Source organism: Verruconis gallopava (assembly GCF_000836295.1).
Source record: "Verruconis gallopava strain CBS 43764 unplaced genomic scaffold supercont1.6, whole genome shotgun sequence".
NCBI classification, from domain to species: Eukaryota; Fungi; Ascomycota; class Dothideomycetes; order Venturiales; family Sympoventuriaceae; genus Verruconis; species Verruconis gallopava.
In genome coordinates, this window is record NW_015622142.1 from 49,102 (window position 1) to 72,203 (window position 23,102).

The following is a 23,102-nucleotide window of genomic DNA, read 5'->3' on the forward strand; positions in this document are numbered from 1 at the left end:
TTGCTTGCCTGATTTAGCGAGTCTGGTTTCCATTGAGCGACATGATCTACAATTTTTGCCGTCATATAATGGTGATAACCGTTGAACTTGAAGCTGTGCTTCATTCATATGAAATTCTGATCAATACCTTCGGGTTTTCTGATTCCAATCATGGCTGACGACATATCAGCCAGTGAACGCACTCACCTCTTACAAGGGAGACTTTTTGACGGAAATCTGGATTCTATACATGATGAAGAGGCGCATTCTATAAAGATTTCCCATGTTTCGAAAGAAGAGGCAGCTTTGGCCGGTAGCACCGTGGGCGAGCGCTTACCATATAATGACTATACCACCATTGACTGGTTGCACGATTTGGTGAGGAGTCTAAGCGTTGATAGAACGTCGGGTCTAACTCCAGAAAGGTCAAAGACTCCTACAGATGGCGCACAATCCATTTGCGAAAAGGACTCCGAGCCTCGATGTATTCCACGTTCGATTCGTGCTCGAGCTGGATAGCTGTAGCAATAATGGGCATATGCACAGCGATAGTAGCTTGGATTGTTGATGTTGCCGTGGCGACAGTCTCTGACTGGAAATTGGGATACTGTGCCAGAAATCCCCTTCTTAGTAGGGAGAATTGCTGTAGCTTCGCATCAAACCTCGCTGAGTGCAATGGATACTTTGTTGAATGGACAGGAAACTATTCGAAAAAATATGCCGTGTACGTGGCATTCGCACTAGTGTTTGGCATCATTAGCTCGAGTGCGACTATGCTGACCAAGGCATCGTTGCCCGCTGTGACCGTCAGCGTGGAAGACAATACGAATGACATCGACCGGAGTTCATCCAAAAAAGCAGTTGGTAAAACGATGTATATGGCGGCAGGCTCTGGAATTCCTGAAATAAAAACGATCCTTTCAGGATTCGTAATTCCAAATTTCCTCGACTTTAAAGTCCTGGCAGTTAAAGGTTTTGGCGCAGTCTTCGCCGTTGCCACTGGCATGTGCCTAGGCAAAGAAGGACCCTTCGTCCACATATCGACTTGTGTCGGCTATCTCGTCGCAAAACAGTTTCCGAAATATAGGAATAATGGCAGGAAATTGCGTGAAATGCTTACAGCTGCATGCGCTGCTGGCCTCAGCGTTGCTTTTGGGGCGCCAATTGGGGGGGTACTATTCAGCTATGAAGAAATCAGTACATATTTTCCACGACCCGTGCTGTGGCATGCGTTTCTCTGCTCCCTCTTCGCCGCAGTGGTTCTTAAAGCGCTCAATCCGACTGGGACTGGAAAGCTAGTGTTATTCGAAACTGACTACGGTACCTCATACCAGGCAATACACTATCTAATTTTCATTCTCCTTGGGATAGTGGGAGGTATATTTGGAGGGATTTTCTGTAAAGTCAACTTTCTCTGGTCAAAGTGGTTCCGAAAATATCATATTATCAAAGCTTACCCAGTATTCGAGGTCGCCATCATCGTACTAGTCACCGCGCTAGTCCAATTCCCCAACATTCTCATCCGCGATCCTGGAGACACGACCATCAAGATGTTATTGGTAGATTGCAAGGGTGAAGAGCTGGATAATTGGGTTTGTCAACAGGAAGCCATGGATGATAAAGGGCCGTATATTGGATGGCTGATCTATGGTTGCGTTGCAAAACTCCTCCTTACCATAATCACGTTTGGCATTAAAGTTCCCAGTGGTGTTATCATTCCAGCACTAGATGCCGGCGCTCTGTTTGGGCGAATCATTGGACAAGCGATTCCTGGCATCTCTCCTGGAATATTTGCCATGGTTGGTGCTGGGGCCTTCCTTGGTGGAGTTTCACGGATGACCATTTCGCTTTGTGTCATAATGTTTGAGGTCAGCATGAATTCACTTAGCATGCCAACTTCCTGACTTGAAGCAGCTCACAGGCGAAATTGAATATATCGTTCCACACATGATTGCTATCCTCACTGCAAAATGGGTTGCAGACGCGCTAAGCAAAGAAGGCGTCTATGACTTAGCGCAAACTGTTCTCGGACACCCTTTTCTCGATGTTGATCATGCTATGCAATCAGTTCGACGACGTAAAGCGCTTGCCGCCGAGCTTATCCCCCCAGCACAGACAATGGCAGAAATCACAGTTTCGATTCCACCGAGCAACAAGGTTCCACGCAAGCTATTAGAAAAAAAGCTCGCACAGCTTCATCGTCGTGGTCTTATGGATGCGGGCCTCGTTCTCGTTCAAAATGGTGGTATACTGCAAGGTTACATAGCAGAAGGCGAGCTGGAGTTTGGCCTGAATGAAATTGGTAAAATTTACCCCGATGATGCGGATGTCAGACTCCTGGGCGATCCAGACGAAGGCGACTTCGACTTAAGTATGTTTGTGGATCGTACCCCTGTCACCATATGTGAAAATGCGCCCATGGAATATGCAGTGGAGATGTTTGGAAAACTTGGACTGAGGCATATTTGCATACTTGAGGAGGGAACAAGCAAGCTTGTTGGTGTAGTTATCAAGAAAAGAATAGTGGCATATCTCGAGAGTATTGCTGCTGAGCATTGAATTTGAAGAGCAGCAGTATCATATAATGTGAGCACGTACATAAAATAGAGCACAATGCGGTACAATGCAAAATTTCGAAGCCAATTCCTCGAGTCCTCTCATTCACATTCTCAGAGAACTTACCCGCACTGAAATCCTTCTTACTGACAACAGCATGCTTCAACCAAAACAATTTATTCTCGTTAACGTTCATTTCTACAACTCGATGATCCCATGCAGATAGCCGATGTGCCTAGGTCGTTCCTAGCAAGGCTTGTAGAAATTTCTAACATTGAATCACAAATCGTTCACGAGACACCTTATTTGCGGGTGTCCTTTGTGAATATCCATGTTGAATGAAGCGATTGTCGTCTTTCTGCAATAAAAAAACATCTGCGTATCGTACTTGTGACGAATTTGCTCTCCCCTAACATGACGCAATGTTTTCTAACTCAATGTAGAGTTGGATTGATATCTGAAATGACCGAGATAAGCTCATTTTGACTCATCAACCTACAGCACTTCAAAAAAAAAAAATGGACAGTATATTTGGTGGGCTCTGGCAATCAGAAAAATGAAAGGCCCCTGAGTATTTCCAGTCTTAGACTGATACGTAAGTTTGCGCACATGGGTAAATCCGGATAACGTTTGAGAACAACGTTGATTCACGACCTTGTTCTATTGGGCGTTCCAGATAAAAAGAACACCGATTCACACCAAAAAAAGACCCTTCTTATACCCAAAAAACTACGATTTGATAATTGGCGCCACGTGTTTACTCCTGTCTCAAACTGTCCTGGTTTCTAGCTTCAACGCTCCAACTACGGAAAATGTTCTGTCATGAAAAGATTTACTATGTTAACCTTAGACAACATCCTATGTTGTCGTGGTATCACCTCAGACCGAATATTAATGCTTGGTACGACATTTTTATCTTGCTACATGTCTACGACTTCAATTCCTATCGTGCGAAAGTTTAGAACAGCCAACGGGGAATGTTATGAGCAAAATCTGACTGTAACCGTTTAATGAGCACGAAAGTTGCGATTTCGCGGAAGTTTAGAACTTAATCGGGACAAAGCTGGTGTAAGAACTGAGAAATTGAGAATTATTTAATAAGGACTTATGCAGATATTTTCAGAACAATATCTTATAATGGACACCCCTACAGTTAAACCTGGAATCAGACTTTTAAAATAGAACTTATAGCTCTTTGAAGAGCATATAAGCGCAAATTTCAAAGTAAAAAAATTAGAACGATATTTTACTATATCACGTCACAATTTAGACTTGTCCATATATCCTGTTCGTCCATTAATGAGTCCGTAGCAAGGACCCTCTCTTGAAAACATTGCTTGTAAGTCCCTCGCAATGGCTTCAGGCTTCTCCCATGCGGCAAAATGGCCACCAGCCTCATTTTCACTTTCGTAAACGACAGGACCAAGCGTTCTGCACCAAGTCTTCGGTAAAACAGATAGTTCCTTTGGGAAATATGCCAGGCCCAATCTAACATTTGGTATCCATCCAGTGACACCTTCACGAGCTCGAAGAAGTCTGTGCGAAGAGTTGAATGCCTCGTAGTATATTCGTACGCTTGCATGTGCACCCGCGGTCGAGAATTGGTAAATTGAAATCCATGTCAAAATTTCATCGTCACTCCAAGGGTAGCCGTCTGTCCAATCATGGAGCTTTTCGTAGATCCAGGCTAAAAGAGCCACAGGACTGTCCGCAAGTGCATAGCCGATTGTCTGCGGCTTTGTTCTTTGCTCGACATGGTAGCCGTTACCTTTAGCTGTAAACCATCGGCCCCGATCAAAGCCCTGCTTTTCCTTTTCTGTGTACGGCCTAATAGCGTGCTGCAATGCCTGCCAGGGGTTCTTGGTCCACCTGGGTGGATAAGCTAAAATGAGGTTGATATGAGAAGCTTTCACGCTATTCGGGTATAAGAGACCCATAGCTCGAGTAATGTAGAAACCCCAATCGCCACCTTGAGTTACATATTCAGTGAAACCAAGATGAAGCATGAGCTTATGGCATACTTCAGCATATTTCTAATCATTTGTCAATAATTCAAAGGATATGCTATGTCCAAAAGTTTTAAACTTACCTCAATGCCGAAGCCAGGCTTGCGAACGACACCAGAAAACCCAAAGTTCGGTAGTGAAGGAGCAACCACGTGGAATGCTGGACCGCCTCCGCTACCAGACGTTAATAATGGAAGCAATTTGGTGACTTCTAGAAAGGAACCAGGCCCTGGGTGACATCAGTGTGAAGTCTTATCAGAAGAGAAGGAGCAAAAGCACATACATCCGTGACAAAATAACAATGGAATCGCAATTTTAGCAGCGCTTTGTTGGAAAATGTAGTGTATATCGAGACTAGAGAAGCCATCTACATGTATGCTTGCCATGAACTGTGGAAACTCGTTAAGTTTTGCTTCTGCTCTCCTCCAATCGAAGGTTTTCCAGGCTTCCGCAAGCCGCTTGATATCATTCAGAGGTGCGCCATATGTCCATTGTTCAACTGCGTCAAGCTCGTCAGGAAATGTTGCAGCCTCAAGTTTTTTGCGCAGGCTTTCAATTGCGGCGTCAGGAACGCAGACTTTGAACGAAGACATCTTAAAGTGCAAGTTAACCGTGCTTGCTTACTGTTTCAATGGGATAAAGACATCTATGATGAAATCGAAAGCTTAACAATTCCGCTGTGGACAATCCGGCTAGCGAAGACGGTGGATTATGAATTTGCACTTCGAAAGACGCCAGCATTTTCGATTCAGTGGTTGGCCTTTAATCATAAATTATCGGTTAACAGCCGTGAGGAGTTCACAACTCTCGGCTACTGGGACTCTGCTATTTTTGGTCTAGCACGAAGGCCACAAAACCCCCAGAAGCAACGACACAGTATGGAAATCCATCCGAATTTAATATATATTGTAAGTCACGCACTTGATCATATCCGGTGAAGATACTAAAAATTCACATTGCCTGGGCATGGTAGATTAGGAAGGTCCAAATAGATTGGAGTTCTGAAAAGTATTAGCACCGCTTTTGTATTCAATCTCTTCGGTCGAACAACACCTGTCATGCGCGAGCCCCCGAAATTTCAGAAAAATATACATTTCACGAATCTTCCACTGTAATAAGCTTTAAATTTGACAAGTCATACAATCATTAGGAAACAGTTATGAAAGCAACCCGTCAGGGATATCAATCAAGAACTACGGCCGGTCTATACAGAATTTAGAACATGCCCATTCTTGTGGCGGAGTTGTGCACGCTGATGTACGAAGCTTCTGTTCTATGATATACATCTTAGAAAGGCAGAAGGGAATATCAGAGTGTTAAGCCGGAACGAGAAAAACAATGAGTTTCGGTGAACAGGAAAATGCAGCCGTTGAGATGGACAGAACTCCCCATGAAGACCTTTACGAGAATTTCTTGACTAAATTATGAGACCTTGCATCGCGGTGGAGTGACATAAAAGAGTATGAAATGGCCGATACCGAAAAGAAAATAGTTGAGCGGGAAGACAAAATCACAATGGTCTGGCGCAGACCGAGTAGGTCGTTTGAATTCGATTTTACATTCGCAGAACCCAGTCAGGGACTTGAAGCTCGCCTAGTGCACCAAGCGACAGGTTAAATAAATGATTTGAGTGCTGTGTCCTGCATAGTGAATCTCATTGCTTGGGTAGTTAGAGCGAGAGAAATATTACGTGTTTAGCGAAATTGTAGCGAATATGATTTTTTTTTCTCGTCAAAGAGAAGAAAGCAGAATTCGTCTACTGAAGAAGTCAGCTAAGTGTTAGGAATCAAATCAGAATTGGAGTGCAAAAATGAGGATCATTTCAGATCAAGTGTAGATTTTGGTCGTCGTCGGCTTCTACCGTAGGGAAGAAACCTGCCGCATTGCAGAATCAGAACGGTCGTTCATCATTGGCTATTTGAAAAGAATGGCGAGAATTGATAGATACCTACCGAAGCGTTGGATCTATTGAAGAGAGCATCACCACGTTTGCAAGAAATGCTCGTCCCTACTTCTGTGATCAACGTTAAGGTTGCAGCACATAACATTCAAGTCAATCAAGGGTCAAAGACCATCTTTCGCTCTGTCATGGATGCCTGCAGCACCGTAGACCGAGGCGCTGCAACAAGCTTGAATGCTCTAACGCAAGTCAGAGAGGAAGGTAGATCACGGAGTAACAAGAGGAGAAAATTTCCAATTGCTGGTTGGGGCTAGACCTATTCCGGCAGCGTCTTGTCAGCTTCGTTTAAAGGTAACGCCACCCATCTTACATGCAGCTGGTCTGTGTAATGACGGGGTACTGACACTTGCGACAAGCAATTGCAGAATATCTAAGGACATTTTCCTCTCTCAATTCGTTCTCGTGAGGATTTGATATTCTACATGCTCCGCCACTGGGACAGTTCGTACTTCACACCTTCGCTGAGCGCCTCCCAATGCTTGCTATTTTGACACTGGCCTCGAGTTCCTATTGAGCGAGGATTAAAAAGAAGCCTTTACTTTGGTATCATGTTAAAGCCATTTCGTGTTTGCGTGGTTGGTGGTGGACCTCAAGGTCTGGCCGCGTTGAAGAATCTTCTTGAGCTAAATGGTCCAGATGAACAGCTCTTTGACGTCGAGCTTTTAGAGACCAGAAATTGCATTGGAGGGAAGTGGGCGTACACAGAAGACAAGAGCGAAATCACCGCTCTTCCCAACACTGCGCAGAACACTAGCAGGATTCGAAACCATTATAGCGATTTTCCTGTTTCGGATGCTTGGAAGCGAGGTGGTCGTGAGGGTGACATACCAATGTTTTTAAACCAGGAGGAGACCGCTTTCTACCTGGAGCAGTATGCGCAACATTTTGGCCTACTCAAGTACGTACGCTTTGGCTGGAAAGTAACGCAGTTGCAACGCGATGGGGAAAACCAGAAGTGGATTCTTAACACGCTCTGCCCACGACTTGGCGAGTCACGTACTGAACTTTACGACAAAATTATCATTGCAACAGGCCAGCATCATAGTCCTCTCGTGCCACAAATAGAAGGGACAGAAAGCTTTACGGGGAAGACCTTACATGCCTCTGAATTCAAAAGGTTAGTGAACGCCGGCTATCTTTTATATTTCTTTTAATTCGTCATAGTAAGGAATCCTTCAGAGGCCAAGCTGTGCTCATTGTAGGATCGTCCAATTCCGCCGGAGATATCGCATCCGAGCTGGCTGGCACGGCAAAAAGTGTGTTGTTGTCACACCGTAGAGGCGTTACAGTTGTGCCGAGGATCTACCAAAATAGGCCAATCGATGTTATGATGACCAGGCGCATAGATACTATAATGCGTGCTGCAAATTCACTTGCACCTGCATACATGGCCTCTATATCCGAACGTCTCATGAAAAAAATGGTTTCCAGTGCTTGGAAGGACCGACTTAGACCAGAGTGGGGATTAAACCCTGAAACAGCTCCATCCATCTATTTCACGCCTCCAATGGTTTCTGATAGTATTATACCATTGCTAGAAGCTGATGCTGTCAAATTTGTGCCTGGTATACAACGCGTGCTTGAAGATGGTATGATCGAGCTGCAAGATGGTCAAAGAGTCCGAGTCGACATAATTATATATTGTACAGGTTACAACATCGACTCAGCCTTAACGAGACCTGTTGAGCGTCGAGGGAAGCTGGAACTCCCGTCTTTGTATCACAAGATCTATCATCCGGAATATCCAGACTCTTTAGCATATCTGTCATTCTGGCATACTGTCGCAGGAATATGTGAGCTTGGTGATCTGGCATCTATGGGCATAGCGCAAGTATTCGCTGGCCGTTATCAATTACCGGACCTTGCTACCATGAATCATCAAATAGCACAGTCGCACAATTTCGTTAACGGTTTGGCCACTCGAGCACCTCAACCAATTTCATTGCAGGCTGCTGCACAATGTCTCGATAGGGGCCCCTTCATTGGATTCCTACATAAAGCTGCTGGTACGCAAGTAAGCGAAAAGCTTGGTTACGGCTTGGCTGGATGGAAATTTTGGTGGAAAGATAGAGAATTCTGCAATCTACTCATGACAGGAGTTGATAGCATACACACAGCGAGGCTTTTTGACGGACGACCCGGTAGCAGGAAGAAATGGGAAGGTGCGCGCCAAGCCATAATAGAGGCGAACAATGAACTAAATCGCTTTGAGGCAAGATTGAACGAAGAACAGAAAGCAAGAGCTACGTAAATGCAGCAAGATTTTGAGTTTGATATCGTATTCTTTCGGTAAACTGCCTTCAGAACCTGTCTCTGGAAATCCCCTCGAGCCAATGCTATAGCGGCTTCGACGTGTATATGCTACCTGAAACGCCACTTATGCTTGCCAGTTTATTTTTTGAGAGAATACATAAGGGACTTCATTTATCCTATGACCCAAAGTTCTGCTTTGTGATTTTATCATCGTAAGAGAGAGCAGTCGCTTAAATCACAGCAGAAGTCTATCAGCCTTTGAATGGGAATGGAATCTTAACAGGGATATCCCGCCTCCTTTTTTGGATTGCGCCATTTACACACTTGGTGCCAGCAGCAACTGGCATCATGATGGCTGAACCATGATTGCACAGACCAAATTGTGAGCCATCAGCCGAGCAAATCATCACCCCATCTTGCGAACAAGCTGTGCCAGAAGAAGTACTGGAGCCTGTAGATGGAGATGGAGAACTGAATGTGCCGTTCGTGCCACCTGCGGCCGTGGTTGCTGCGGCCGCGGAAGACTGAACGACAGATGCGGTAGTAGTTGCAGATGACGATGCTGCACCAGGTGCCTGTACTTGTGGGGAGCTCCCTGAGTTTGGACCGCTGCTTGCAGACGGCGTCGCCGAAGACGTAGCACTTCCCTGCGAGCCTCCTGCACCGATGCCAGTGTACTGACCATTATTTGCAGATGAAGTAGCACTGCCATTTGAGCCGCTCGAACCGCCAGTCGTTCCTGAGGTAGTATTACTAGATCCAGATCCGCCTGAGCCTGTTCCAAGGTCCGTACCGTCACAAGTCGGAGCCTGAGGTTTGAAGCTCGCACCCTTAGTTGTGTATTTTCCGGGGTTAGGGAAATCGACATCAAAAGTCTCAACAGTTTTGCAACTGTTTTTGGATGCAATGTTGTACACAGCCATGTCGGGGAGAGCATCAAAAGTTTCGTTTGTACCACTACCACCGGTGATGGTCATTGGAGCACAGTTCATGTACATCTCACGATTGCCGATGTTATTGAACCATGTCCAAGCCAGAGTATAGTCACCAGCAGGAACTTCTGATGGAACAGGAACGTCGTAGGACACTGTTGCGCCATTCAAACCGGGACACCCGCCTAGCATGGAATATATGACTTTGAACTTCGTGTTTGGATTAAGGGCTGATGCTCCATCTGTCGTAAGCGAGACTTGACATGAGCCTCCATTGTGCACAGCAGTCCCTGAGAAAGACATCTTAAATGTGGATCCCACCGCTGCAGTATTTGAAGATGTAGCGGAGAAGCTCCCTTGAGTTCCTTGGCATGGATAATTTGCACCACTAGCGTCGAGGGGACTCGTGGTTGGAGGGCTTTTATTGCTGTCGTATGGTACCGGTTGACTCATACTGATATGTGCGGATGCAGACGTAACGAGAACTGCAATGACTGGTAAGTGGTTGAATGTTTTCATGATGATTTCTGAATTCGACACTTTGTAGTTTGATAATGCGCAATGCGATCGCGGCTAGCTGTCGAATGGTTTGATGCTCTAGTTCTTAATGATAGAATTGAAGAAGCCCAGCTTCTCAAATAGTATAAATAGTTCGTCAAAGAATGTAGTCACGAAGCTAGGGAGTGAAAAGAAGACGAATGCTGTCACTTTCAAGATGTTCCGAGACTTCAAGAAGTAAACTCATTCACCTGGACAATAGAAGAATGGAATGCAATTGAAAATCTATGTTAACAACTGCCTACGCTCCTTCAATAAGTACTTCGACACAAGCGGCAGTCACAGGCTCAAAATCGAGATAGTCAATATCGTTTGGACAAAACCTTATAGCTAGGGGTAAGGCAACAGCATAATGCAACCCCAGCTCAACAATAAGATGTCAACGGCTCGGCATCACTATTCCTGCGACACTAGTGGCGAACATCCGGAAGAAAAAAAAATTCTGTCTCCATGTGAAAAAGGAGAGGCAGTGGTTGAGAAGTGGCGATGACCGCCCGGATAACCATCGTCCCTGGTCGTGGAGAGACCGCGCTTGAGTGTCTCTGACCACTTCAATATGATGACTTCAGGTTGTAAGGGGTTTCTAAGCATGTGGCTATGTGATTAGCTGGGCACCTATTACTTAGGTTTGCCTGTAGTCTTGTGAAGTTTCAAGTGTCGCGAACGTTGTCTTGGATGCGAGGACTCACAGCCAATCATTTCGGTGAAACAGGTGTGTCATAGAACGTGTGCTCTGCAGAGCCGCAAGCACGCGAAACAGAGCGAGGCACAGCTCATCAGTTTTTGAGGAAAGCAATTTTATCTCATTTGTTCACCAAAAGGCAAGCAGTGGAGCGTTCGCTTTGCTTTTCCTACGCTGCAGAGTAGTCTTCGCATATCGAGACACATACGTTGGTTTTTAGCTTCTGACCAAGGTCTTCCTTCTAAAAAGATCGCTTCGTGCCATCTCTGCAGATTACCAGACGCTAGACTGACAATGTAATCGTTATTATCATGCTTGAGCTCAATACAGGTGGCGAATGGCGTAGTGGCGCAGTTTGAAACATTCTCGGAAACATCATAGATCTCAGCCATCGCGCACGTAACCTTCAAGTGGCAAGTCAGAATAAGACCCACCTGTAAGTTGTGCTTCATAATAGAGACCAGGAAAGAGATCTTAGGTACCTAGAGTAAGACAAAGCGAGATGCCAACCATGATGAGAACAAAGCAAAGTGCACTGGTCAAGCCGTTAGAAGACTGAATTTTTCCTGTTAAAGTCGAAGAGCCTTTCTACGAAGGAACATCAGCCTCCGATGACTGAATCACTGCCCAGAGTGCAAATACTTTCCACTGGGATCTTACGTTGTAAATCGAGAAATATGATGCGGAGAACTGACCTGGTAGTTTCACGAGTCATCCCCGCTAGTCCCGCCTCGGAAAATCACCTTCGAAACCAGTAGAACCAGCCAATATGACTCCATTTCGCAATGCCGCGTGGCCTTCCATGGCTAGCTGGCGCATCAAAACCAGCTAAAGAGGGCAGTGAAAATGCGATACCTAAGAAGCGGGGACGCCGAGCCATATCAGATCAAAAGGCTATCTTGGATACTGAGATAATCCGAACAGCGAAGATTGCGAGGAGGACAATAGGTATATCCTGAACAGAGCTTCGCGCGATTAGACTGTGTCAGCTAATACTTCAACATCAGATAGCAATGATTCGAGCTCACCTCCTCCCGCACCGCCAGAGGAGGAGTTTATGATAGATGGTGCCGACGCTGACGACGGATGGAGACTAGTTGAAGATGAGCTCTGGAGTTCCGCTATTTTGTTCACAAGACATCTACACCACGCAGAATACCAACGACAGAAGCAGCTTGCACGATATAGGAATGAAAGCACTGTACAGACTATCATCCAACCAGAGGCCGGAAGGACTTGGTCAAATTTTGAAAGCACGAAGAGGTTAGTTCATAATTCAGATCGAGCTAAGGGTCGAACTACTATAGAAGTCTCCGACGATGAAGACGACCCATGGCTTCGAGATCCGAGACTTGCTAGACTTATGAGTCAAAAAGACAGATCAGCAGCGCCCAAAAAGATACTTTGTGCAAGATCAACTTCGCGCGCAGCTAAAGGACTTACCCAGGGCAAACTATCGCCAATGAAGATTCGTTCACGTACATCTTTGCGTAGTTCACAATGCGAGGAGAGCCAAATCAAGACCCAGGACAATATTTCTTCCGAGTACGACAACGACGATATCGATGCATCTTCATTTCGTGGACCGGATATGCATGGAGTAAGCTCTCCTGAAAATCTCGCGGAGCTGAAAATGCAGAACATCAAAGCGCGCACCAGTAATCAAACAAGAAAGGTGTCCCATGCTCAGATTTCCAGTACTCATTCCTCTACCTTGAATGACAGTGAGAAATCTTCCCGTGACGAGATATATAACATACTCCCGAGACGAGATCGGCTTTCTTCAAACCCAAAGATAGTTGCACAAGTGGGCTCAAACGTGAAGGGAGATGAAAAGGAGCCTAACAGGAAGGCGTCCGTAAATGCCGATGAAATACCCACTTTTCTGGTTTGAAAAAGTGAACATAAGCATATAATTTTTCTTGAGAGGGAAGACTTGGAAATTTTTGTGCCTGATTTGCGATATGTTGTTCATCGGAAATTGGTGCTTTGAGAGCATGCCGTTATCTAGGACAATCCGTTAATTTTTTTTTGACCTATGATTCAACATTTCAACTCACGACGCGCAAGGCAAAGCTTGCCTCTGTTCTTGAGCACTTGAAAACAACAATTGGAGCCGGAGATGATTCCCCAATCGCTCTTCAGCATTGGATTCATTTTCAACTTCAGCGCTCTGCTATATCTTAGCCCTCTTTTTTTTTCAACCAAATTTGTCGCCGAAATCTATGACGTCCATGCTAATGTGCATCTTAGCCGCGGTCGGCAGCTCAGGTTGACTGATTACTGGAATGATTTGAAAGTTACATCTGCGCAATAACATACATGCTTTGACCAAAATTAGATGCACCCCGTCGTTGTACAGTTAATCCCATCTCAGACTTTTGTTTAGGACTTAGGTCGCCCCAAATGAGAAGCCGCTTTCTGCACAGTTCTATATCTGTAAGGCATTTTTGTTTGCTTCTGCTTTGCAAATCAACGAGAAAGCTAGCTGTAGATGGTCGGATCTGCAAGGCTTATTGTAAATCATGGTTAATTGTAATCGCGGCACCGAACATCTTGCTGATAGTGAAGGCGCGGAGTAGGGGTGGATCTTCACCATGTTTGTGTCGCCTGTGAACAAAACCTGCGAGGGCGATGCAAAGCAATCGTATGGCGCCTTTTTTTCTTCTCTCAACCTTGGACCTGCAGGACGCCGAGTACTCAGCCTGATGCGGCTTGTTTAGGATGCGGCTGGGACGTTGTGGCGTTCGTTGCCCTCCGCAATGCGCACAGACGCATCGTGATGTTCAACATTCGATGCTCGACCGAACAACACAATTGAGATTTTTCATTGACTTGATCTCATGATCTTTTTGTATCTCATGACATGATTCTCTGAGCATGATTTGATGGGCGTTTAGATTCTCCTTCCTTATCAATTGAAGCTTTCACCTCATCCATCACCACTCACGAACCTAGCCAGATCATCAATAATGTGGAACGCGCTTCTCCTCCCACTATTCCTGCTCTCAAGATCCGCGCTCGCTGCTCATGCTAACATAGCAGTTTTACCGTTTTCCCCGCCTTTGCTGGAAGAGCAATATCACTTTGACAACACTACAATTTCCCCTGATTTCGAGCTTAGATTTGCCAAACGCCAAGGCAGTGGTTGCGCAACGGGCTACTCGAATTGCGCTACACTCGGCGCGGCTGGTCTTTGCTGCAAGACAAGCCAGGTTTGCCAACAGGACAGCAATGGGAATGTGGCATGTTGTCCAACTCAGGCAGCTTGCACTGGCACAATAAAGCCGGTAACAAGCACTGGTGGGGGAGTGGTAGTTGGAGCTACAACCACGGGAACAGGCGCCACGATCACAGTGAGCGAAAGTACGATTGTAACAGCGTCACCAAGTGAAAATGGCCTGACGAGTACGACGAGCGGCGGCATTGTATTTGTTGGTCCCTCAGGAACGGCATCGACGGGCTCGCAGCAATCGTCGGATAGCTCCCGCTCATATGTGAGCAACCCTTATTACCCGTACCCATACATACCTACAACTTACGCCAACGCAGCCGCCTGTTCTTCTGCGTATACAACCTGCCACGCCGACTTCTCTTCTTGCTCTTCTTACCTTGTTGGCGCTGCTGGTGCTCATGGCGTGACTGTGAGCGTTTCCGGTGGCGGAGGGACAACGATTACCGCCAGTGTGGCGTCGACGACGTATGCTCCAGATTTTGCTAGTAGCGTTTGCGCGAGTCTGAGCGCGACCGCTTGCTATGGGCTTGTTGTGGAAGCGTGTGGAAACTTCGGCACTGCGACTGCAACAGTTAACGGAGCAGTTGCCGCAAGATGTACGGGGCTGGGCTATGCAGCAAAACTAGGCGTTGGAATTGCTGTGGGCATGATGGGATATCAATGAAGTTTTGGGACGGCAACAATGCAAGAAGAAAATGATATGATGACGTTGCTATAGTGCATTGCATGGCGTTCGATGGTGGATGAACTGCTGAAAACTATTTATTTCTTGATAAAAGGCCAGTCGAAGGTTATGAAGCAGTCACCTCAAAGCTTCCTGAAATGAATGTGACATTCATGTTCCTACGAGTACACTGTCAGGCGGTCCTTGCATGAATACTTTATTGAACGTACAGAGATCCTTTCCATTAAGTCGTCATGAAAGACTTCGAAGCGACTGGTCACACCCGGGGCAACGTTGAACATGCTTTTTCTTAATGTAGTTGAGTATCTAGCATAAATCGCAGCAACGAGCGTGCTCATCTCTGCCATTGCGAGACTTCAAACAGGTTCATTAGTAGCGCAACAAAGCATTCGATACGAACTCACTGCATTCCAATGCACATCCTCCCCCCACTTGAGAAGGCCCAAAACCATTTCTTCAGTTCTTGCAAGTTTCCTTTTTGGCCAAGCCAGCGTGTTGGATCAAATATCAGAGGATTAACGAACACCTCTGGATTTCTGTGCAAGGTGAAAGGTGCAACACTGACGACTGTTGATCTTGGTATCCTGAAACCATCAATTGTAACATCCTGAGGGTGAGACCGTGGCTCAGAAGCAGGCAACGGTGCATATAGCCTCAAAGTTTCCATAATCACCGCATTCAGGTAAGGAAGTTTGTCACATTCGTGAACATCGAGCATTTCATTTTTAGAATCTCTCACTCTCCGAACCTCCTCCTGTAGCTTACGTTGAAACTCTTGGTTTTGTGGGCGGGAAAGTGCCCAGATCAGGAACATAAGCGCGTCTGCGGTTGTGTCGATACCTGCCAATAAGTGATCCGCACATTCTGATGCAATATCGAGATCACTCAAGCCTTCTGCTTTCTGACTTTTGTGATGCAGCCACAACTTGCTGATGATTGTATCTTGCTTTATTTTTGTTGCCTCTGGTGCTGCTCTGAAGCATCTCCAAGCGTTTAAGGCATGTTCTCGAATGCCCGTATAGGTAGTCGGCTTTGCCATGGGGTACAGGCATCGAGCTAAGCTTTGCGGTATTCCTGTACGAGAATACAGCCACCTTGTATAAGTGGGCAGGTGCACCGCATACCATGAAAGTTTCCTTCGGGACAAGTCCATGATGTCGTTCAAGAGAGCTCTGTGTATCTCATTTCCTCTCATACATTCAGTCTTTCCAAAGTCTCCGTAAAGAAACTCTGTGATGGTATCTATGGAGAAATAATGCAGACCTGAGAAAATCTCTTCTGCACGGGCTCGATCAGTCTCAATGAAGTTCAAATAATCTCGTACCTTGCTCTGCACAATGGAGGCATTCCGTCCCTTCACCATGACTGATTTGGAATACGCATAAGCCAGAAGCTTTTTTCTGTCTGCATGCTGTTTGACGGAGTGAAATGTAAACAAATTTTTCGTGCCGTAGACGTCGAACATATCGTAGAAAGATGTCCGCTCAAAGCCGCTCCCAGCGCCATATATGGTACGCAAAGCAGAAAGACTACTGAACGATACTTCTTGCGGACCAACTCGGACAACTGGCCCATGTTTTTGATGCAGTCTCAAAATCGTACGAGTTCGTGTGCCCTTCCAGTCCTCGTACGCAAGACGCCACTTTGTAAGCGCGTATATCTTCGGACCAGGAATGCGACTTAAAGGACATAAAAACAATGGTAAGATGAGGAATTTAAAAATAAAAACACACAGAATTCCAATGGCCGCAATGGTAGATATATTAGGCACCATGCTTCAACTCGAATTTTTCTCATTGATACTGAGAGACAGACAAAGATCGCATATTTTACGAGTTTCAGCTGAGGTTTGAGGATGTAGAAAGGTTGATAAGTACTGAAGGAAATAGTTACCATTTCGAGCTAGCAAGCGTTCATGCGGGGTATTAGCCTATACCTCAAGATGAAAAGTCTGAACCACAATTGCCCAAAAGTTTTGTCGAGATTTCAATGTTAAATACGTCTGTATGGGTCAGATTTCGTCTCAGGCTTAATTTCATGATCCTTTGCAACATTTAATAGCTATTTTGTATCATGCGGTTGAGCTCGTTCAATGCAACATCTTGGTCTGAGTGTTTGGGCTTCATTGGGACGTGTCTTATTGAATAGCATGATCATTAGCGAAGATATCCCACTACCTATCTGTCTGGTTCTGGTCTTTGTCCAGCAACCAACTGTTCTTTGGTCGTTGGACGATGTCTTCGACTGGATCTACTATTGTAAAACCTCGGTATCAATTAGAAATGAACTAATTGGTCGAACAGTCGTGAGACATACTACCAACCAAAGTTCTTCTTTTTCTCCCCAGTAGTAGGCACCGACGCTATGTCTCGACAGCATCCTCAAGTTGCCACTTTTGTTTCGTGGGATGTTGCAGTAATAGTGCAGCTTGCGACGCTATGCTCTAAGTTGGGAGGCTTTCTGATTCTGTCTACCAATGATCTCTTTGTTCACCTCGGAGAAAGTCTGGGCTGGTCGGCAGCAACAGTTGGCAGCTGATACTAAAATTACCGAGCCTTTGGGGCGATTTTATGAAATGGAACCACAAGGCTTTTAGAAATCTCGCCAAATCGACCTGCAAACCTATTCAGTATTCGTTGCATTAGGGCTGCCATTGCCCTTAGGACGATTAGCATAACCTCGAGTCTGCTTTGTCGGTTTGAAGGACTCGCTGCCTCTTTCAAATATTCAAGATTTATGTCTCTCTGGCTCCTTTCGAACGAAGAAACGCTTACTTGATACAGTAGCCCATTTTGATTCCGAGTATCAGTATTAAAGGCTTGTTCTACAGACAACTTGCGATTTGTCACGGGTTTCGTATTTAGCTGTGACTTTTTCATATTGAGTTCTTCATTGGAGCTGTTATCAGCCACCAGGTGGCCTTCATTCAAGCTTTGAGGAAGTGCAAGCAGCTCACCAAATTCTGGAATAACTCTGGGTGATTTCAGTTTTTCCGGCCTCGATAGAGCCTGCCGTCGCGATCGAACCATCTTACTTGCTTTCAAGGGTTTATGTAGTATCAGAGTGGTTTCAAATTGGACATGGGGTTTGGAAATGCTTCGAGTATCACTTTCATAGACGCGAGCTCGTTTGACGTCGAACTTGTCTTCATTACAAACTTTTCGCTTCTTTAATGACGGTGCCACGAAAGGGATATGAGATGTCGAGAGGCTCGCCGAAGAGAGTGAAGACTGAGGATTGAAAATAGATTCCATCGGTGGGATTTCTATTGAAGATGTCGAATTCCTGAAATAGTTGATGTACTTGCTGGCGACCTGTGGCGATGTTGTAGGATGTGCTTGGGAGGGGTGGACAAGATCTCCTTTCCGAGGCTCTGAGGACGTGTCTGACGCCAATGATTCAAGCAAGTTAGTTTTATTTCTTTCAGATTCTTGAGTCGTGGTAACATTCTTTTGTCTGATGATAACGTGATTGGGGTAACAAACGTTAGCTTTGGCGTATTTGCACGCTATTTTTGTCTCTTTCGCTTGGTCATTTTCCTGAATAGTACCAAAATTGTCATTGTGGTCAGATATTAAGCTTTTTGGCGATAATGAGGCGTTGGAACCAGGAGAATCACTGAAAAGAAGTCGAGAATCAGGGCCAGATGATGTGTGTCCATCTCTGAACTCTGTGTTCATGGCAACAGAGCTGGAAAGAGAGACTTTTCGGTCTTGGACAGTGCTCTTAAACACAGCATCATTACGCTCCTTTTGGCCTTGAGTAGTAGGAAGCATGGCGCTTGATGAAGCTTTAATTAAAAAACTGGTGCCCACCGCATTCGTTTCCAGCTCTTTGATCCGAGCTTTCAGGTTACGAGTTTCTTTGTCGTAAAGGCTCTCCAGCTCTGCAGTGCAGTCAACTAAGTCATTCCAAAATCCTTCGTTTTCCTCACTCTTTGCCAAATATAAAGCCTCTAATTCGACATTCTGCAACTTTAATTTTAAATTCTCTTCCCGGAGCTGGTCTAAAGCAGTAACCAGGGTCTCAATCCTAGAGCTGAGGGTCTTAGTTTTGTCTTGCTCAGAATAAAGAAGATATTTGGAAATAGAGAGCTCGTCTCCAAGCCTTTGGGCTTCCATGTGCATGATCTTGCACTGATCTTCAAGCCGCATGCTCTTCTTTGTATAGCTGCGAAGCCGAGAGAGATTTCCACTAGGATCAACCTTAATGTCATATTTTGACTTTAGGTCGCGTAAAAGATCTCGAACTGCTTCTAGAGAGTTTGATCTTTCTTCCTCATCATGATCATCGTTTTGCAGAAAAGGGTTCAATCTATCAAGTTGTGGGCCATCCTCGCTTCTCTCAGCAACTGAGCCCATGGTCACAAGCGTGAAAGCTGGTTCTTTGTCTATCTCCTTATCGAGTGGTTGGAAGAACGACTTTTTCTGAAGGCGTAATTCTGTTGAAGGGAGTCTAGAGTCGATGGTTTGGATTAAATTATCATTTTCAACCATTGATGATGTACACAATTTTTCAGAATCTTCCATCAGCACATCTTCAGGGTCAATTTCCATAAGCTGAGAAGAATTATGAACATTGAGACTTCTGGGAGTATTGCTATCCACCGGACTAACTGCAGTTGGGTTGAAGGAGAGAATGGAAGATAATGGTTTACTTGTTGACTTGGATTCAAAACCCTGAACCGCTGCCTGATGACTTGCGTGATGAATCTTCTTTCTCAACCTCCTATCTGCAGGGAGATGGAGGAAAAATTTCTCTAAATCTCGGTCAGTGAACTTCGTGTTTGTGATTTTTGAGCGTCTGCGAGCATTTGCTTGCTCGTGGAAGTCATTGGTATTCCTCTTCCAGATATAACTTGATCTATTGACTACAGCCAGATTTGTGAGGCTCTTGTTGGCGTCGGAGAAGTGGTTGGATTGGCCACCCAGCCGTTTTCTTGCAAGCCCGTGAGATTTAAATCGATCATATACACTCGTTCTAGTGCTAGAGGAGTTCCGGACTGTTCTAGTCTTCGAGGGAGCATTTAATGGAGGTCCGGAATCAAAGCTTGGATCATTTCCAATCATGATGGTGGCGTGGCCGCTGTCTTGCACAGTATCTCTGGTCTTTTGTGAACTTGGGCGGCGTGGAAGGCTGGAGTCAATACTTAGCATGATGGTATCGTCTGAGTGATACTTCTTGCCGTGCCGCTTGACCATATTACTTGACTGTCGTCGTTTTTGCATCGAAAATGAAGCAATTATAACTAACAGGGAGAGAATAGAATAAAAGAAAATGAATTTCGTAATATTGGCCGCTGTACAATTGGGTTCCAGTTGTGGTAATCAATTTGTGCGAGTCCACTAAATTCAAATGGTTATGACGATGTGATGGGGCATCGAAAGTTAAGATTTCGTGTTTATAGAGTTTGACGAAGTGCATAATTGCAATTTTATATATTCTATACAGACGAAACACAGCATATACAGACAAGCGGAGCTGCTAGTGAATACGAGTGTACGGCTGTTCACAGTGATAAGGAGCTGCAGAACTATTTACTGCTTTCGTACACAAGTGACTGGTATTGCCGGAAGATGGCGAAGTTTCGTGTGAGCGTCGACGAATAGTTGTCGAAAGCTGTTTCCAACCCAAGTGACGGAATGGGGTCTGACAAGTAAAAGGGGAGGCAAAATATGCGAAGAGTACTTCAAAGATAGGTCATCCCGTGCTCCTTATAAAGGATAGCAGTAGGAACGAAGTCATGCCAGTCTACATGGCAGGGGATGTAGTGTGCCGAAATCCATGGAGAAGACAATCAGTGGGCGCCTTGAGCAAAGGGGCTTTGTGAGACCTGGCGTTCGACTGGCTAGGTCAAAAAGAATCTCCAGGGTGCGGGCGTTCGCCAATGAGACAAAGCCATTCGATACTGTTTAGCACCGGCCAGAGAGTGTAGAGGACGCAAACAGATATCTGTTTGCGTCTCCTACTGGATGTCAGAACCGGGGACGCCTTTCGCTGTCTGGCTGCCGTTGTTTCTCAGAGGCCTGTGCAAGTCACGTGCCGCTACACCTCAGAAAAATTCCTGCGCTGAAGGGTCAAGCTTACAGCTAAGTTATCCCACTTTCAATCTTTTTTGCCTTTTAAATTAGCTCATTGGAGGCGGCACATTCCTTGTCGCCTCTTTCGACTACTTCTTAACCATTCCGCCTCTGCGACCAGCCATTCCTCTCTTCTCTTCATCGATACCCAAGTTTCGCCCAGTCGCAGCAGGCTCTGCATTTGTCCTCGTGTCTGCGTCTGCTCACTGCAGCAGCCTTTTCACCCCACTCTACTGCATATCATCCGTAAGGTTCTACGCGAAAAGCAAGAGGAAGATGCCGCCAAAGAAGGAGGTAAAGCAAGAGAAGGTACTTCTCGGAAGACCAGGTAATAACTTGAAGAGTGGTATCGTGAGTAGGCAGCCTGTGAAACCATGTGTATAGCCATGAACTCGGCGCTAATCTGTCATTCAAGGTCGGCCTTGCAAACGTAGGCAAATCAACACTCTTCCAGGCTATAACTAAGTCTACGCTCGGCAACCCGGCTGTAAGTTCTCTGCGCATTCACAGATCAAGTTCTAACTACCTTCAGAATTTCCCGTACGCCACGATTGACCCTGAAGAGGCACGCGTCATTGTTCCAGACGAGCGGTACGACTGGCTTTGCAATCATTATAAACCGAAGTCTGAAGTACCAGCCAACCTAACCGTGTATGATATCGCCGGGCTGACGCGCGGAGCCTCGACCGGTGCTGGCCTGGGCAATGCTTTCTTATCCCACATTCGTGCCGTAGATGCCATCTTTCAGGTTGTTCGATGCTTTGACGACGCCGAGATTATTCACGTAGAAGGTGATGTTGACCCAGTTAGAGATCTGGACATCATCAGCGAAGAGCTACGCATCAAGGACATTGAATTCGTAGAAAAGGCATATGAGAACCTTGCGAAGCAGACCAAACGTGGTGGCCAGTCTCTTGAAATGAAAAAGCTCAGGGAAGAGCAAGCAACCATTGAAAAAGTGTTGCAATGGTTGAAGGATGGCAAGGACGTGCGGAACGGCGACTGGTCGCCTAAGGAGGTGAGCATTTTCTTCTGTTCTACCCAATGCATTTACCCAAAATGATGACAAAGAGCTATTGCTCGAATAATCCCAGCTCTTCGAATGCCTCGTCTAAATTCAACGCTAGAGGCAATAATGAGAAGATGTCCCTGTCTGAATGTTCTACATCTGTTCTGCTATGCTACTTTTCAAATGAGTTTGCAACAGGATACTGATGGAAGCCAGGTGGAAGCAATCAATCCACTTTTCCTTCTCACAGCAAAGCCGGTCGTATTCCTCATCAACTTGAGTGAGAAGGACTACATCCGGAAAAAGAACAAGCATCTTCCAAAGGTCGTCGAATGGATCAAGACACATGCACCGAATGATCCTGTCATCCCGATCTCGGTTTCCTTTGAAGAGCGGCTGACAAGGTTCGCAACTGAAGCTGAGGTTGAAGAGGAGTGCAAGAAGGTCGGTGCGACATCTGCACTACCTAAGGTCATTGTGACCATGCGCAAAGCGCTTAATCTGATAAGCTTTTTTACCACTGGCTCGGACGAAGTGCGGCAATGGACTATTAGAGCAAACACCAAGGCGCCTCAAGCCGCAGGTGTGATTCACGGAGGTAAGCGTGTTTCAATCCTCACTCTTTGAACCAAACTGATTTGGGACTTTTAGACTTCGAAAAGACATTCATCCAGGCTATTGTGTACAACTTCAACGTCCTGAAGGAGGAGGGTGACGAAGCGGCGGTGAGAGCTAAAGGCAAGGTCATGACCAAAGGCAAGGACTATATTGTGGAAGACGGCGACATCATGCTCTTCAAGGCCGGCGCAGCCAAAAATTAAAGCATTGTGTTAGTTCTATATGTATTACGCGCTCGTCCTCGCTTCAATGCTCCCTTTCTATCTATCGCAGATGCAGTTCAAGGGAAGTAGTTGAATCTGAGGGATCGCAAATGTTTGAATGCGCTGCTCTAGAGTACGACGATAAATGAAGGTCTCGCAAGGTTACGAGGTCCTGTTTGTAGACACTCAAGTCGATACTAAAAGCAAGATATCCTTAACAAAGTCTACCATCGAACAGTCTAGACAATGATGTGTCGTCCCATTAGAGGTACGCACCGTGCGACCACCGCACAGCATATGATCAGCCCTAGTACAACATATCGAACCATTAATTCTCCGACCGTGG

The 23,102-nt window shown here is 45.7% G+C and overlaps 8 protein-coding genes across 8 annotated transcripts; 5 read left to right on the forward strand and 3 right to left on the reverse strand.

The window, feature by feature from the left end:
- Positions 1-150: 150 nt before the first annotated feature.
- PV09_02305 (uncharacterized protein) lies at positions 151-2,573 on the forward strand (the record flags this gene model as incomplete). Its single annotated transcript, XM_016355322.1, has 3 exons — positions 151-357; positions 405-1,847; positions 1,894-2,573. The coding sequence occupies 3 exons, from the start codon at positions 151-153 to the stop codon at positions 2,536-2,538; spliced, it is 2,295 nt and encodes a 764-aa protein (XP_016216458.1). The 3' UTR covers positions 2,539-2,573.
- Positions 2,574-6,839: 4,266 nt separating this feature from the next.
- PV09_02306 (uncharacterized protein) lies at positions 6,840-8,916 on the forward strand. The gene is made up of 2 exons (XM_016355323.1): positions 6,840-7,618; positions 7,666-8,916. The coding sequence occupies exons 1-2, from the start codon at positions 7,050-7,052 to the stop codon at positions 8,750-8,752; spliced, it is 1,656 nt and encodes a 551-aa protein (XP_016216459.1). The 5' UTR covers positions 6,840-7,049; the 3' UTR covers positions 8,753-8,916.
- PV09_02307 (uncharacterized protein) lies at positions 8,804-10,449 on the reverse strand. Its single transcript, XM_016355324.1, has one exon. The coding sequence runs from the start codon at positions 10,203-10,205 to the stop codon at positions 9,006-9,008; it is 1,200 nt and encodes a 399-aa protein (XP_016216460.1). The 5' UTR covers positions 10,206-10,449; the 3' UTR covers positions 8,804-9,005.
- A 1,250-nt stretch (positions 10,450-11,699) lies between these two features.
- PV09_02308 (uncharacterized protein) lies at positions 11,700-12,991 on the forward strand. Its single transcript, XM_016355325.1, has 2 exons — positions 11,700-11,874; positions 11,934-12,991. Exons 1-2 carry the CDS (start codon positions 11,712-11,714, stop codon positions 12,818-12,820), a joined length of 1,050 nt encoding a protein of 349 aa, XP_016216461.1. The 5' UTR covers positions 11,700-11,711; the 3' UTR covers positions 12,821-12,991.
- Positions 12,992-13,731: 740 nt separating this feature from the next.
- PV09_02309 (uncharacterized protein) lies at positions 13,732-15,191 on the forward strand. The gene has a single exon (XM_016355326.1). It carries the CDS (start codon positions 13,899-13,901, stop codon positions 14,823-14,825), a length of 927 nt encoding a protein of 308 aa, XP_016216462.1. The 5' UTR covers positions 13,732-13,898; the 3' UTR covers positions 14,826-15,191.
- On the reverse strand, positions 14,870-16,620 carry PV09_02310 (uncharacterized protein; the record flags this gene model as incomplete). The annotated part of the gene is made up of 3 exons (XM_016355327.1): positions 14,870-15,004; positions 15,056-15,200; positions 15,251-16,620. 3 exons carry the CDS (start codon positions 16,618-16,620, stop codon positions 14,969-14,971), a joined length of 1,551 nt encoding a protein of 516 aa, XP_016216463.1. The 3' UTR covers positions 14,870-14,968.
- A 772-nt stretch (positions 16,621-17,392) lies between these two features.
- On the reverse strand, positions 17,393-19,207 carry PV09_02311 (uncharacterized protein; the record flags this gene model as incomplete). The annotated part of the gene is made up of 1 exon (XM_016355328.1): positions 17,393-19,207. The coding sequence occupies one exon, from the start codon at positions 19,205-19,207 to the stop codon at positions 17,393-17,395; it is 1,815 nt and encodes a 604-aa protein (XP_016216464.1).
- A 1,578-nt stretch (positions 19,208-20,785) lies between these two features.
- Positions 20,786-23,078, forward strand: PV09_02312 (GTP-binding protein YchF). The gene is made up of 5 exons (XM_016355329.1): positions 20,786-21,277; positions 21,342-21,413; positions 21,459-21,944; positions 22,152-22,533; positions 22,587-23,078. Exons 1-5 carry the CDS (start codon positions 21,203-21,205, stop codon positions 22,754-22,756), a joined length of 1,185 nt encoding a protein of 394 aa, XP_016216465.1. The 5' UTR covers positions 20,786-21,202; the 3' UTR covers positions 22,757-23,078.
- The last annotated feature ends 24 nt before the right edge of the window (positions 23,079-23,102 follow it).